The 11,905-nt window shown below is 41.3% G+C and overlaps 1 protein-coding gene across 4 annotated transcripts; it reads left to right on the plus strand.

The window, feature by feature from the left end:
* Window positions 1-9,189: 9,189 nt before the first annotated feature.
* cfap300 (cilia and flagella associated protein 300) lies at window positions 9,190-11,844 on the plus strand. 4 transcript variants are annotated; one of them, XM_030411439.1, is made up of 8 exons: window positions 9,190-9,240; window positions 9,908-9,973; window positions 10,074-10,155; window positions 10,322-10,394; window positions 10,524-10,681; window positions 10,781-10,953; window positions 11,048-11,114; window positions 11,383-11,844. In XM_030411439.1, exons 2-8 carry the CDS (start codon window positions 9,966-9,968, stop codon window positions 11,509-11,511), a joined length of 690 nt encoding a protein of 229 aa, XP_030267299.1. In that variant the 5' UTR covers window positions 9,190-9,240; window positions 9,908-9,965; the 3' UTR covers window positions 11,512-11,844. The 4 variants fall into 4 exon arrangements, with proteins under 4 accessions (XP_030267299.1, XP_030267298.1, XP_030267297.1 ...); XM_030411438.1 differs by lacking the exon at window positions 9,190-9,240 and adding an exon at window positions 9,413-9,447; XM_030411436.1 differs by lacking the exon at window positions 9,190-9,240 and adding an exon at window positions 9,659-9,738.
* The last annotated feature ends 61 nt before the right edge of the window (window positions 11,845-11,905 follow it).

Genomic DNA, 11,905 nt, shown 5'->3' on the forward strand with positions numbered 1-11,905 from the left:
TGACCCAGCCGTGATGGTCTTTACTCCCTCACTCAATACCTGTCACACATCCTTGCACTCATCTATCCATCCATTCAGAGACAGTACTTATCTCTTCTCTTTTGGAGCATAATACATCCACAAAGCCTGATCTATGGATCTATTTCAAGGCCTTGTTACACCACATTTAAAACTACAATTTTGCAACAATCAGTGCTCGGAGTGGGCCTGTACTCACCGGTATGGAGCACCGGCACCAGCTACTGTCTTCTGCTCTCTTTATATCAGCCGTTGTTGGTGATTCATTTGTCGCAAACTAAATTGCACTACTGAACTGAACTATACTGTATGGCCCATTGTCGCTGCCTAAATCCACCTTTAATTGGCTCCTGTTGGAATATCAACTGCTCCAAAAAGTAGGAATGGTTTGCAGACATAAAAAGTCTTTTGCGTGAGCTGTGAGAGGATCTTGTCCCATAAACAACCAAGCTAACCAGCCTGATACCTGACGGATGATCCTCTTGGTCTCCTCGCTCATCAATACTTCCTATATAATATACAAACAATGTTCAGCTTCATACCATAACATTATAACTACATAGAGCGTGTCATTATTAGTGTCATACCTGGTAGTTTTTCTGTAAAATGTGACACAAAGGATTGAAAATAGTGTCACATGGACATGGCGGCCATTTTCCTCTGACATCTCGCTCACGCCACATTTTTCAAGGTAAAACAACACATTCAGCAGCCCGTTAGCTTCTGTCAGACAACACCCACTGTTAGAGTAACTACATCTAAGCTAACATTACTGTTTGATAGTGTGACATGATGCGATAGGAAAGGCATAAATTAATTATAGAATATGATTACACAGTTTTGGATAAATTATTGTTATTATAGCCTGGGAGCGAAACACACTGGGGGGAATCATACACGTTAGCTAGGAAGTGGTTGAATGCTAACGATAGCTAACCGGTTGTTAAATATGATTTTTTACCTTTTATATATGGCCCAATGACCCTTTTAGATTTTCACTATTCATCATCTTTTCCGTTGCTGATCAACTGAAATAGTAACGATTTGTCAGATTACCTACATTCACGTGACAGTATTTTGCACTTCTCACCCTGAGCGAGACGTCAGAGGAAAGGGCTGCTGTGTGAATATTTTTCATTCCGTTTTGGGATTTTTTTTCTTCATGGAACTGAAGCACATTAGATTGAAGACAGTTTGGATAATGAATAGTATATACAGTAAATAGTGAGTGATTTCTGACAAGCAAACCTATTTCACAAACAGTTTGCAAGCTATCCAGTTAGCTAGGAGGGTGACGTCTCACCTCCTAATTTTCCTATTTCATCAACTGTCTTATCGATTGTTTATTATGACTGTATTGTATGAATATATTTTAATTGTTTCGTTTTATTCCCATTGGATTTTGTGGATTTCATCTCACTGGTAAGCACCTTGTATTGCCATTTTATTGGAAAAGCACTATACAAATAAAGTTAAAGTTTATTAACGAAAAAGATGACGTTCAGTCGTGAAAACAAAAATGCCAATGTGGGGGAGTAAATGGCCACGAAAAGAGAAAATACAAAGAAACCCGTAGAGCTTGGCTGACTAAGACCGGCAAATTAGCTGTTAGCTCGCCAGCTGCCAACCTGCCCTGAAAGTAGTCCCTATTCTTTACCAAACCACAGAAAATGCTATTGACAAAGAAGATAATCATGATGACAAGAGTTCAAGTATGTTAAGATCTCATGTTAATATCTAAAAGTGCTGAGTCACCTTATAAATATACTTTATATCAGAAAGATAGTCCCATCAGCAGCATGACTCATTGCAGCATGACTCTTACGCAGCTAGATTTTTTTTAAGAAGTATCTTTTCCACTTATAAAGTGTAAATCAGGCTCAGAAGAAGGAAGAGTTCTGTTTTATTTGGAGCGGACTGGGGTTCAGAGGGCCAGCGGTGAGACTCAGGGGGGCGGCAGCATCGGCGCTCCTCACCTCTCCTGTGTTTATCATCTGTTTATCCTGTCCAACTCGCACAACTGTTACACAAGCGACCTCCACGGGTATTCGAGAATGAAGAAACATATCATGGTTTAGAACAATTTGGTTTCTTTGTTTATGCTGGTAAATTAGGATTTTTAAAGGGCTTGCTGAGTGTTATTTCAGGCCAATATTGGACATTCTCTAGTAATCTGATCTCTGCTCTCACTCCTCTCTCAGTGCAGCGAGTTCTGGTTTTGTTGTTCGGACACAATGGGACAGCTGAAGGTCTCATCGGCTACAGGAAGTGGGTGTGAGTGCTTTAAATAAGCATACAAACACATGCATGACCAAGGATTCAGGGCAGATGGCAGTACGGGGACTGAATGAGCATTACCCCTTGTTTTTTGCCATTTCGTGCCACAGAAGCAAGACTGTCTCCATCAGAGGCTACAACAGGCTGGCAAACACTTGAGATTCCTGGACTCCTGCCGAACATCGAGCATCATGTTCCAGCCGTGTCGTTCTATTGCCATGGAGACCTCCACGGGAAAGGGCCAAACAGAAGTGTCGAGAAGCGAGGAAGACGAGGAAGAGTGTTTCGGGTTGTCTCACAAATGTCAAGAGAGCGAGAGAGACGATATAAATGGAAAGTGTTGCTAATATGAAACGCACTTAATATAAAATGCACTTGGGTCACATGTTTGTAAATGGAATCTATTAACAGCCTCAAGTGAACAAACGAGAGCACATTATCATCCATCGCCGCTTCTCACTCACTCAGCAGATGCCCCGGAGTGACTTAAAGGTTTAGTGCGAAGGATTTATGGGGATCTATTGGCAGCGATAGAATGTATTATTCATAATTATGTTTTCATTAGGGTGTAATCACCTGAGATTAAGCAATGTAAAGTGAGTGAAGGAGCCTTTTATAGCTACAGAGGAAGCGGTTACCAGATACAGCCGCTAGAGAGGGCTTTCCGCATTAACACATTTTTAGAGCCCACCATGAGCTCTAGCAAACTCTTGATAGGGGAAAGGGGAGGGGAAGGGTATTTAGTTGGTTGCAATCTACAACCTCAGCACTGGATGTCACTAAATGCTACACACTGGACCTTCTAATATTTTTTTCTACACATACACTCATGGAAAGCACTCGTCATGTATTTGGGGTTCAGTGTTTTTTTGCTCAAAGCCCCTTTGACAAATAGACTTTGACAAACCAACCTACCCCATTAGCTAGCTGACAGATGATAGTTAGCTGGCGTCACATCACCCTCAGCCAGGATGCTTGCGCCATATTTCTCTGGTAACGTTAAAACGATTTGGAAAAGGACAGACAGGTTGGTTGCTGACTTATTTTTAAGATGACATGAGTTATCCTCAGCTAGAAAACATCAACAGCTTCCTTTAATGAAAGCTTTGAAATGCCTCAGTTTACGTCTTTTCGCTTAACATTGTCAAGATATCCTTCCATCGTGTTGTGTGGTCCCTGATGTTGGCGTCTTGAAGCTATTTCCTGACTCCCAGAAACTATCTACCAAACTCTGCAGCACCCGGTTAAATTGGACCGGCGTTGCCATCTTTCTTCAAGCTTATTCGACCTAGCAACAGTAACTAAGGGTTGGCAGGACTTTGGATCGGTCAATTCATGTCGCCTCGCTACCCACCAAACACATCAACATCACTTTACTCATGCACAGTGGATGTTTGGGGTCTTTTCTCGAGATTAATAGCTGCAACATCAGTGGAGCTGTTTTCTATGTGATAAAATATGGTCAGAAGTATGTGGACACTTCAACAAAGCGTTGTAGTATTTGAGTTTATTCACCGCTACAGTCTATTGCATGTAAACAAAGGCAAAGTCTGTTTTAAAATTGTTTTTACATCCATTCAAATAGGTAAGACGATTTGCAGATGTTCTATTCGTGCTGCTTACGTTCCAGAAAATATGGGATAGTCACTACAATCCACCCATGTTTTGTTTTTTCTTTACAGAAGGACACCCACACATTGTATCTCTCCCTTGAGCAGAAACCATGGTGCCTCTAAACAAAACACTTCCTCTTGTGATGAGTGAAGAATGCAAGCAAACGTATACTGTTTTTATGACCCTGTTATAATCTATGTTCTGATGAGCTATGCATAAAATACCCAAAACAGAAGTTGTTGTTGAATGAAAAAACATCTGTTATAATTATAAGGCCCCTTAAAAACCCTGCACATGACATGAAACAAGGCTATTAGTCCAAACTCATGCATCAGCTATTACATGTAATGGCCCTGACCTCTGACCCTTTTGAACCTAAAACCTTTTTGTCAGTCAAACCATAACACTAACCCTGTTAGACCATCAACACTGATCCCCCAAGACCATCCCTATCTGATGACAGCACCTGTTATCCATCAATACATGTTTCGCTCAGTGTCTGGCAGCAGCACGGCGAGGAGACGCAGAGCAGACAGTCCGTCAGATATTATCATTAAAGGGCAGCCACATCAGTGAGGCTCTTCCCATACCTCAACCTCCATCTCTTTTGTCTCCTCCATTTGTCTCCTCCTGGGCGTGTTCCTACATGGTTCCTCAAGGATTCCCAGAATATCTTAGATACACTATCACACAGCGCGGGGGGAAAATAAAGGGAAAATAATTGAAGAGAGTGTGCTTAGAGGAAGACATAACAAGGTAGTTCAGATTTCTGATGTTCCTGTTTTTCGTTTCATCTGCGTCCTGTACGGCACATGAACACACTATAGGGGCGTTTCTCAACCTGTGGTTCAGAGCCTCCTACAAGGTCTCCAAATGAATCTGAGGGGTCTGGAGATGATTGCAGGGACCAGTGGCGTGCACAGACTTTTTGAAGGGCAGGGGCGAAAAGAAGGGCACTTTAGCACGCATTTTGGCTCCCAAGAGGGCACTTTAGCGCGCGTTTTGGCTCCCAAGAGGGCACTTTTGCGCGTGTTTTGGCTCCCAAGAGGGCAATTTAGCGCGTGTTTTAACCAGCAAAGGGGTCAGTTTAGTGTGTTTTGCCAAACAAGAGGGCACTTTGGCATGCTTTTTTGGCTCCCAAGAGGGCACTTTAGCACACGTTTTGGTTCCCAGGAGGGCACTTTAGCGTGCGTTTTTCAACAATTGGGCAAAGAGGGGGGGTGACTGCACATCACTGGCAGGGACAGAAGAAAGTCAGTCTGTTAAGTTTCTGCCATTTTTGCTTTTTCTTATGCAATTCTGTTTTTTTTTTTAATTAATCTTTATTAAGCAGTAGACAGATAGGAAATATGGGGGGATGTGACATGCAGCAAAGGACCTCCGGCCGGAATTGAACCGGGGTCAGCTGTGTTCATGGCATGCGCTCTAACCACTCGACCACCTGCGCGCCTGTGCAATCCTGGTTAATGCATCCCACTGAAAATCCTTCAAACTAAACGACAAGAGAAGAAAAGTCACTCTTTTGTAACAACTCACAGCACATTACATCTCCAGAATATATGATGAGGCATGGACATTGCCTTATTTTTAAGGTGTCACAAGCCAAAACATAATATAGAAAGTGGATTCTCATCAAATTAATAAAAAATACATTAATAACAATAATTACTGATATAGCGCATTTTTATGGATTAACTAGGTGCTTAACCACACCAATTTGCACATCACTGGTGGTCTCTACCCAGGGACAACTGATGGCGATTAGCTGAAGTTCACAGCCAATTTTGCAGTAGTACTACAGTATTTTTAAATGTACAGCATATTTACTATGTTTTCAAAAACATTGTTTTCATACAATATATCTTGCTATATATGTTTATTGCATATTGCCTGCCCTCAATAAACTATGCAAAAGAACAGCAAACATTAAATACAGTCAAGCAACCCATGTGGTATCCATTTTTTTTTTTTTTTTTATGTAACACAAAATAAAACAGGAAAACAAAGAAGGATGTACAGAAAGATAACTACGGAAGCCCTAAAGGGCCATGCATTCATTTTATTTCCTCCGTTTTTCCATGATAACGAGTTAATTTCATTTGATTTCCCGAGATAACAGGATAATTTTCTCAAGATAAAGAAACTTTGTGTTCCGGAGATAACAATATAATTCATTCGAGATCTCGGGATAATGACTGTGATATGATAGGCCTGAGATATCCATCACAGAAAAGATCCACGCAGTGATCTATGCTCCTGCTCCTCTGACATTGCTACACTGAATGATGTTTCCTGCAATGATTTAAAAATGTAAATGATCCAGGTTTAAATGGTTCATTCAGCCTTAGAATAAGGAAAGGACATTTAAAAAAATCTCTTACTTTGGAGGAATAACAAATATTTTGATTGTAAGGGGAAACATCAACAAGTGAAGCACAAAAAACAAAGAATGCACCTATACAAGTGTTGAATTAATATGTCAAACATGTTTGGGTCTACTCGCTGTATCTCATTTTGACATGATCCGCTCTCAAGCCTCACAATATGCAATACAAACACAGGAGCCGAGTGCAGAGTGACTGAGAATACCCGGCTTCCTTTGGGACTTTGACAAAGAATGAAAAGAAGTTCAGTACCAAGTTCACTCTCACCATGACATCATTAGGAAAAGTTTCAGATACTGATTCACTCAATATCAAAAAATCACAGCAGGATTTTTCCATTGTTCTGCGGGTCTAGGCAAAACGCGTGGTTCCTCTTTCTCATGAGGAGTGGCACTTCAACCGTGTCTACTGGCTATTTATAAGTCAAACAAACGTTCCTGCATTTCTGACTGTCATATGTCATTTTCTGTTTGCTGTCTTTCCTTCTGATACTATGTAGAAGGTAAGAAGCAGACAACTCAGGGTTTTTTTCTCAAGATTTGATTTGAGATTTGAGAAGGTGACGAAACAACCATCGAGAATAATTGCCTGCAACTCAACTTCATGCGGCTCGTCTTCATTTCTGCTGTATTTAAGATGACATTATAAGATGAGGCGAGAAGATAAAGAGAAGAAACCACCAACAAATGCTAAAGATTGATGGTATGGCTTCCTCCTGAAAGACTGTCTGGGTGGGGCTGCAGCAAAGTGGAGCCTCTTAATGGTTTGAGTGACATTAATGCAAAGCCTCCAGCATGTTCATCCTGCAGAGGCACAGGTGAGTACGGGAATTTACATCAGTGACCATAATCTCTTGCTCTCATCTAAGTAGAGTGATGGAGAGATAAGGAGAGAGGTTTCAGTCCAGAAATGTTGCTGACGAAGGTAAAACAAGGAATTTGGAGTGGATAATTATGGAAGTTTCCACGATAAAAACATTGAATAAAGTTTTTTTCATCAATTTTCTAGCAATATTCTATATTCTAAAATACAAATAGTGTTTCTTATTGTTTGTTCAGAACATCATAACTTCAGGTATAAGCAATTATGCTGACATTACTATAATGACATTATATTATACTGACACTTTATATGACAGCCCTGTATGAGTTCATATTCTACTTTGTCCATCAAGAATATTCAAACAGATACAGGTAAAAGCCTGCATTTTGGACATGAAGCAGAGATGCATCTCTCATTTTGCAACTGTCATCATTTGATAAAGTGTTGGTGAATCATAATCTCTGGCACGGAAACATGCGATCACAGACAGCAAACATTCCTCGGCTGTTACATTTTCTCACCTGCCTCGCCTGACTGCTGGCCAGGTTTCCGATTACATCCTGACTGATCGAATGAGCTGGAATCAAGTGCAATGATAACATAGCAATCAGCAGAGAGCGAGCGTGAAACTTTTGTTTCAGTGCCCGACTCAGTCATGTCAGCTTACATATCCCTGACGTACACTGTCAAAACATCAATTTGGCACAATTTTCTCTCTCCTTCAATCTCATGTTTGGGCTGTGGCAGCTGGATCTGGCCCCATCTTTGGCCCACTGAAATGACACCGTCTAGAGACACTAAATTATCCCAGGCTGTTTTCATTATAACGTTTAGACAGTTCAGTTTATTGCTCCAATTATCATCAATATTTCACGGATGGACTTATAATAAATATATGGCTAATGGGTTAACACAATTACATCATAAGACATGTAATGTTAATAGTGTCGTCTGGCCGATAAGGGACAGAAATATATTTTAACATCTTCAACCAGCGACAGATTTCATGGCAAGAAACAGGATCATTAATGTTCTTAACCAGGACATATTATATAGTTATGTTCACTAAAGTAAAGAATTAAGTAAGGAATCAGTTCCCCTCAAGCTTCAGTCTGCAGTCGACATTACAGTACATAAACGATGGACCGTAGAGGTCACCTTTGCGGATCACTGCTGCAGTCAGGTTGCTTAAAAGGAGTGAAGATAAATCCATTTTTAGTCCAAAAAGTTTCAAATCTAATCTCTGAGCCCTCCTCCTGCCAGTCATAGATCAGAGTCTGATGCGACTTGGGGTGTTAATTCCTCCAGAAGGTCTAGCTCTGCACCCGACAACCTTACCTTTTGTTTGGTTTTTGATGGAGAGACCCCAAGCAGCAGAAATGACATATTGTGCATTTAACATCTGACTCAATGACTTAATGTCACTATTGAACTGTGACTTCATTCATAGTCTCTGTCCAACATTTGATCATGGTTTTCTGATACAGCGACAGATTCTTCACACCAAAGGGAGTGGGTTTAAAAACACAACACAACATGGTTAGATTGTCATGACTTTAGGGTGTCCTCCCACACCGGATATTGTTAGCTCCCCTCATAGGGAATATCAGGGTCTGGACGTCCTATACTGGAATGTGGATCAAAAGGATCCCACATCCTCCACCATCCTGGAATGCTGGAAATGAAATGGGTATTTGAGCCTAGATGAATAAAGATACATGTAGGGATGTGAGTTAGGCTGTACAAGTGTAAACATGTACAAAAACACAGAGGCGAATGCAGCCCGTCTTCCTGGTGAGAGGATTCAGAAGACACCCTTTTGGATCTGGTGTCGAGATGGTCTGTAAACTTAATAAGGTCGATGGTAAAAAGAGATGTTGCCCTTTTTGTTCGTGGTGCTCAGGTGTTCCTGTCAGATTGAAAAAGATTTACAAGAGAACATTTCCTCACTTCTCATCCATGTCGGTGCTTTCGACCACTTCATGGTCTTAATCATCTAGAGCAAGTTTGCAACTGGACTCTGGGCTGATGTTGTTTTGCCAACTGCTTGTTGCCAAGGTGAAGAATGAAGCCCAATACATGATGGCATTGGCACAAACCCTCCTGTATGAACGAGAACAAAAAGGTGAGGGGAGAAAAGGAGGCCATGAGCTGGATGAGATCATCATGGAGATGGTGGTGCAAGGGGCACTGAGGTGGAAAGATGAATGAATATAAGAAACACAACAGAAATCAGAAACAGTGAAGCCTTCACCCAGTGAACAAAGTTTGTAAAGGAGGACAATGTCGCCCTCTGGTGGCTGTGAGGACACATGTCGCCTGTCCGCTGCAGGTGAACCTTTTTCAGCCCGTGAGACGCGATGGAATTAATTCGATATGTGTCTTGAGTTTAATACAAACACTTCTGGGGAAAAGAACACGACGTTAACTCGACAAAATCCCAATAAAAGTCAAATAAGTCGGCGATATTAATGCTAGCTTTTTGAAAGTGAACGTTTGCGGAGTCCGTTGTCAAGGCAACAAGTACACGAATCTTCTAAGATGGGTGGAGAAGCGTGATGAACCACTCCCTCATTACTCCATGTAACCGAGACAAACCGTTCGTAGAGGACGCTGGTTGGCTGTTAGTGAGCACACCTGCCGCTGATTGGCCCGTAATCGCCTACAAACCTGTCACTTATTTTCTGAACACGAGTGAACCCTCTGTTTTTTACAGGCTAACGACACCCAAATATAGAGTAAAAAAAGATGGCAGGAGAGAAATGCGACTTTGACAAAACTTTTTCTTTCAGTCCTCTTCCGTCCAAGAAACTCCTCTTTCTACAGGACAAAGACACTTTGGCGCTGTTTATGAAATGGTGAGGGGTTTCTTTTTGGTTTTTTTTGTAATGTCAGTCATTAACTTTGCTGTGTTGTGGGTTAGCTTAGCTTGTGATTTAATACCTGTGTTGATTTCAGGTCCATGCTGGGGAGGCTCTCTGCTCAGTCCTACAGCTTTGACCAGACATTTTACCCTTACAACAGTGAGAGGTTTGCACTGGTAAGACCCATCACACAACCCTTAAATTATAATGTAATTGGACTCTAGAAAAAATATGCTGCTTCTCAAGCTCATGAAAAACAACATTTACTGGCTGTCTGTTTTGATTAAGTATCTCAATTAGCTCAATCATATGTGAATGCTTGGTGTCCCCCTGTATGTGCAGTGTTTCTTCAGAGATCCTGATGTGGTATCCAGCCTGTCCAAAGAGCTGAAGGCCGGAGCCTGGGTGCCTCTCGGTATGTCATGTCCCCCCAGGAAGCCTTTTCATCACTGATAGTATGAAATTGATCCCATCTGCTGGACAATATTGGCAGTCAAATCTCAGTGGAATGTTTTGGACTTCTGTGTGTGTGTTTTTGTTGTAGACAAGCCAGTGGTGTGTGTTGATGTGGAGCCGGTGCCGTGCACTCAGGTCTCCATGGAGCTGTTTGACCCAATCTACTCTTGTGGGATCCTGAGGCCCTCTGGACATGTAGTTAAATGCTTTCATGATGTCTACCCCGACTATGATGAACTCAGACGGGTCAGTTACTTCTCTCCTCATCCACCTGTCTGTCTGTCTGTCTGTCTGTCTTAATGCTTTTTGGCACAGATTCAAACAAGTCTCTCTCTGCTACTCCAGATGTTGCAGGAAGAGGACTCCGAGCACTACTACGTGGTTGGGAGGGAGGAGCGCGGAGAGTTTCTGTTTCGCATCTTCGAGCACCTGTGTTTCGGAGGAGAGCTCTGTCAGTATGAAGACACCATCGATCCTTACATCAGCACCACAAAGCAAATCTATAAAGACCTGATCAGGTGGGCAGAATCTCAGCATCTCTGCTGGAATCCTACATGTCCATCACTAGCTTCGTCATGATCTAATAATTACTTACTACCCTTTGCAATGTAGTGTTCAGAAGGATCCAGAGACTAAGAAGATCAGTGTTGTGTCCACAGTCCTCAGAGTCTGGGCCTATGTAAGTGACTGGTTAAATGTCTTTTTTTTTTGCCACTTTTCATGCATACCAGTTCATGTATTTGTCAGATTAAATGCAGTTGTGACTTTGAATTGGATGATGATTCAAAGCCATTTTAAGATACCTGTTAAATTCAATTCATGTAAACATACTGTATATGTACTAATCTAACATCTGTATATTGATATGATTTGCGTATTATTTACAAACGGTGTTACTTGTTCAAAATATAGCTGTTCTTATAAAACTTTTATTATGTTTCCTGTAGGACGAGTCTGGGAGGTGTTACCCCGGGAGGCGAGAAGAGAAGCAGACGTTTGCTTATTTGATTGTCGACCCCTTCAAACGTCACGTGACTTTGTTCTACCACTGCTACGGTGTAGTAGTTTTCACGTAGTGACAGCAAAGAACTGATAATTGTCTTGCAGAACTTGTCAGACCCCTGGCGGACATATTTATGTAAAAACACATGAGCTCAGACTGGGAGCTTGAAGGATGAGAAAACTCTGCCGTCAGTCAGCTTTCCTGCTCAGCTGTGATTGGTAAATACTCAAGTCAGCCATACAGTACTTGAGTAAAAGTCTTAAAGTATCTGAAATTAAATGTACCTAATATACTTAGTATCTAAAGCACAAGTAAAAGTAAATTGTACTACATATACAGTATTTGCATGTATGTATGTATACTGTATACCCTGAGTCAACTGATTATAATAATATGATTATTATTATATTCATCATCTTTTTCATTATTTGGATTTAGTGTTTTTGTTAATCCACTTGCCAATAAAA

This window comes from Sparus aurata, chromosome 3 (assembly GCF_900880675.1).
Source record: "Sparus aurata chromosome 3, fSpaAur1.1, whole genome shotgun sequence".
Taxonomy (NCBI): domain Eukaryota; kingdom Metazoa; phylum Chordata; class Actinopteri; order Spariformes; family Sparidae; genus Sparus; species Sparus aurata.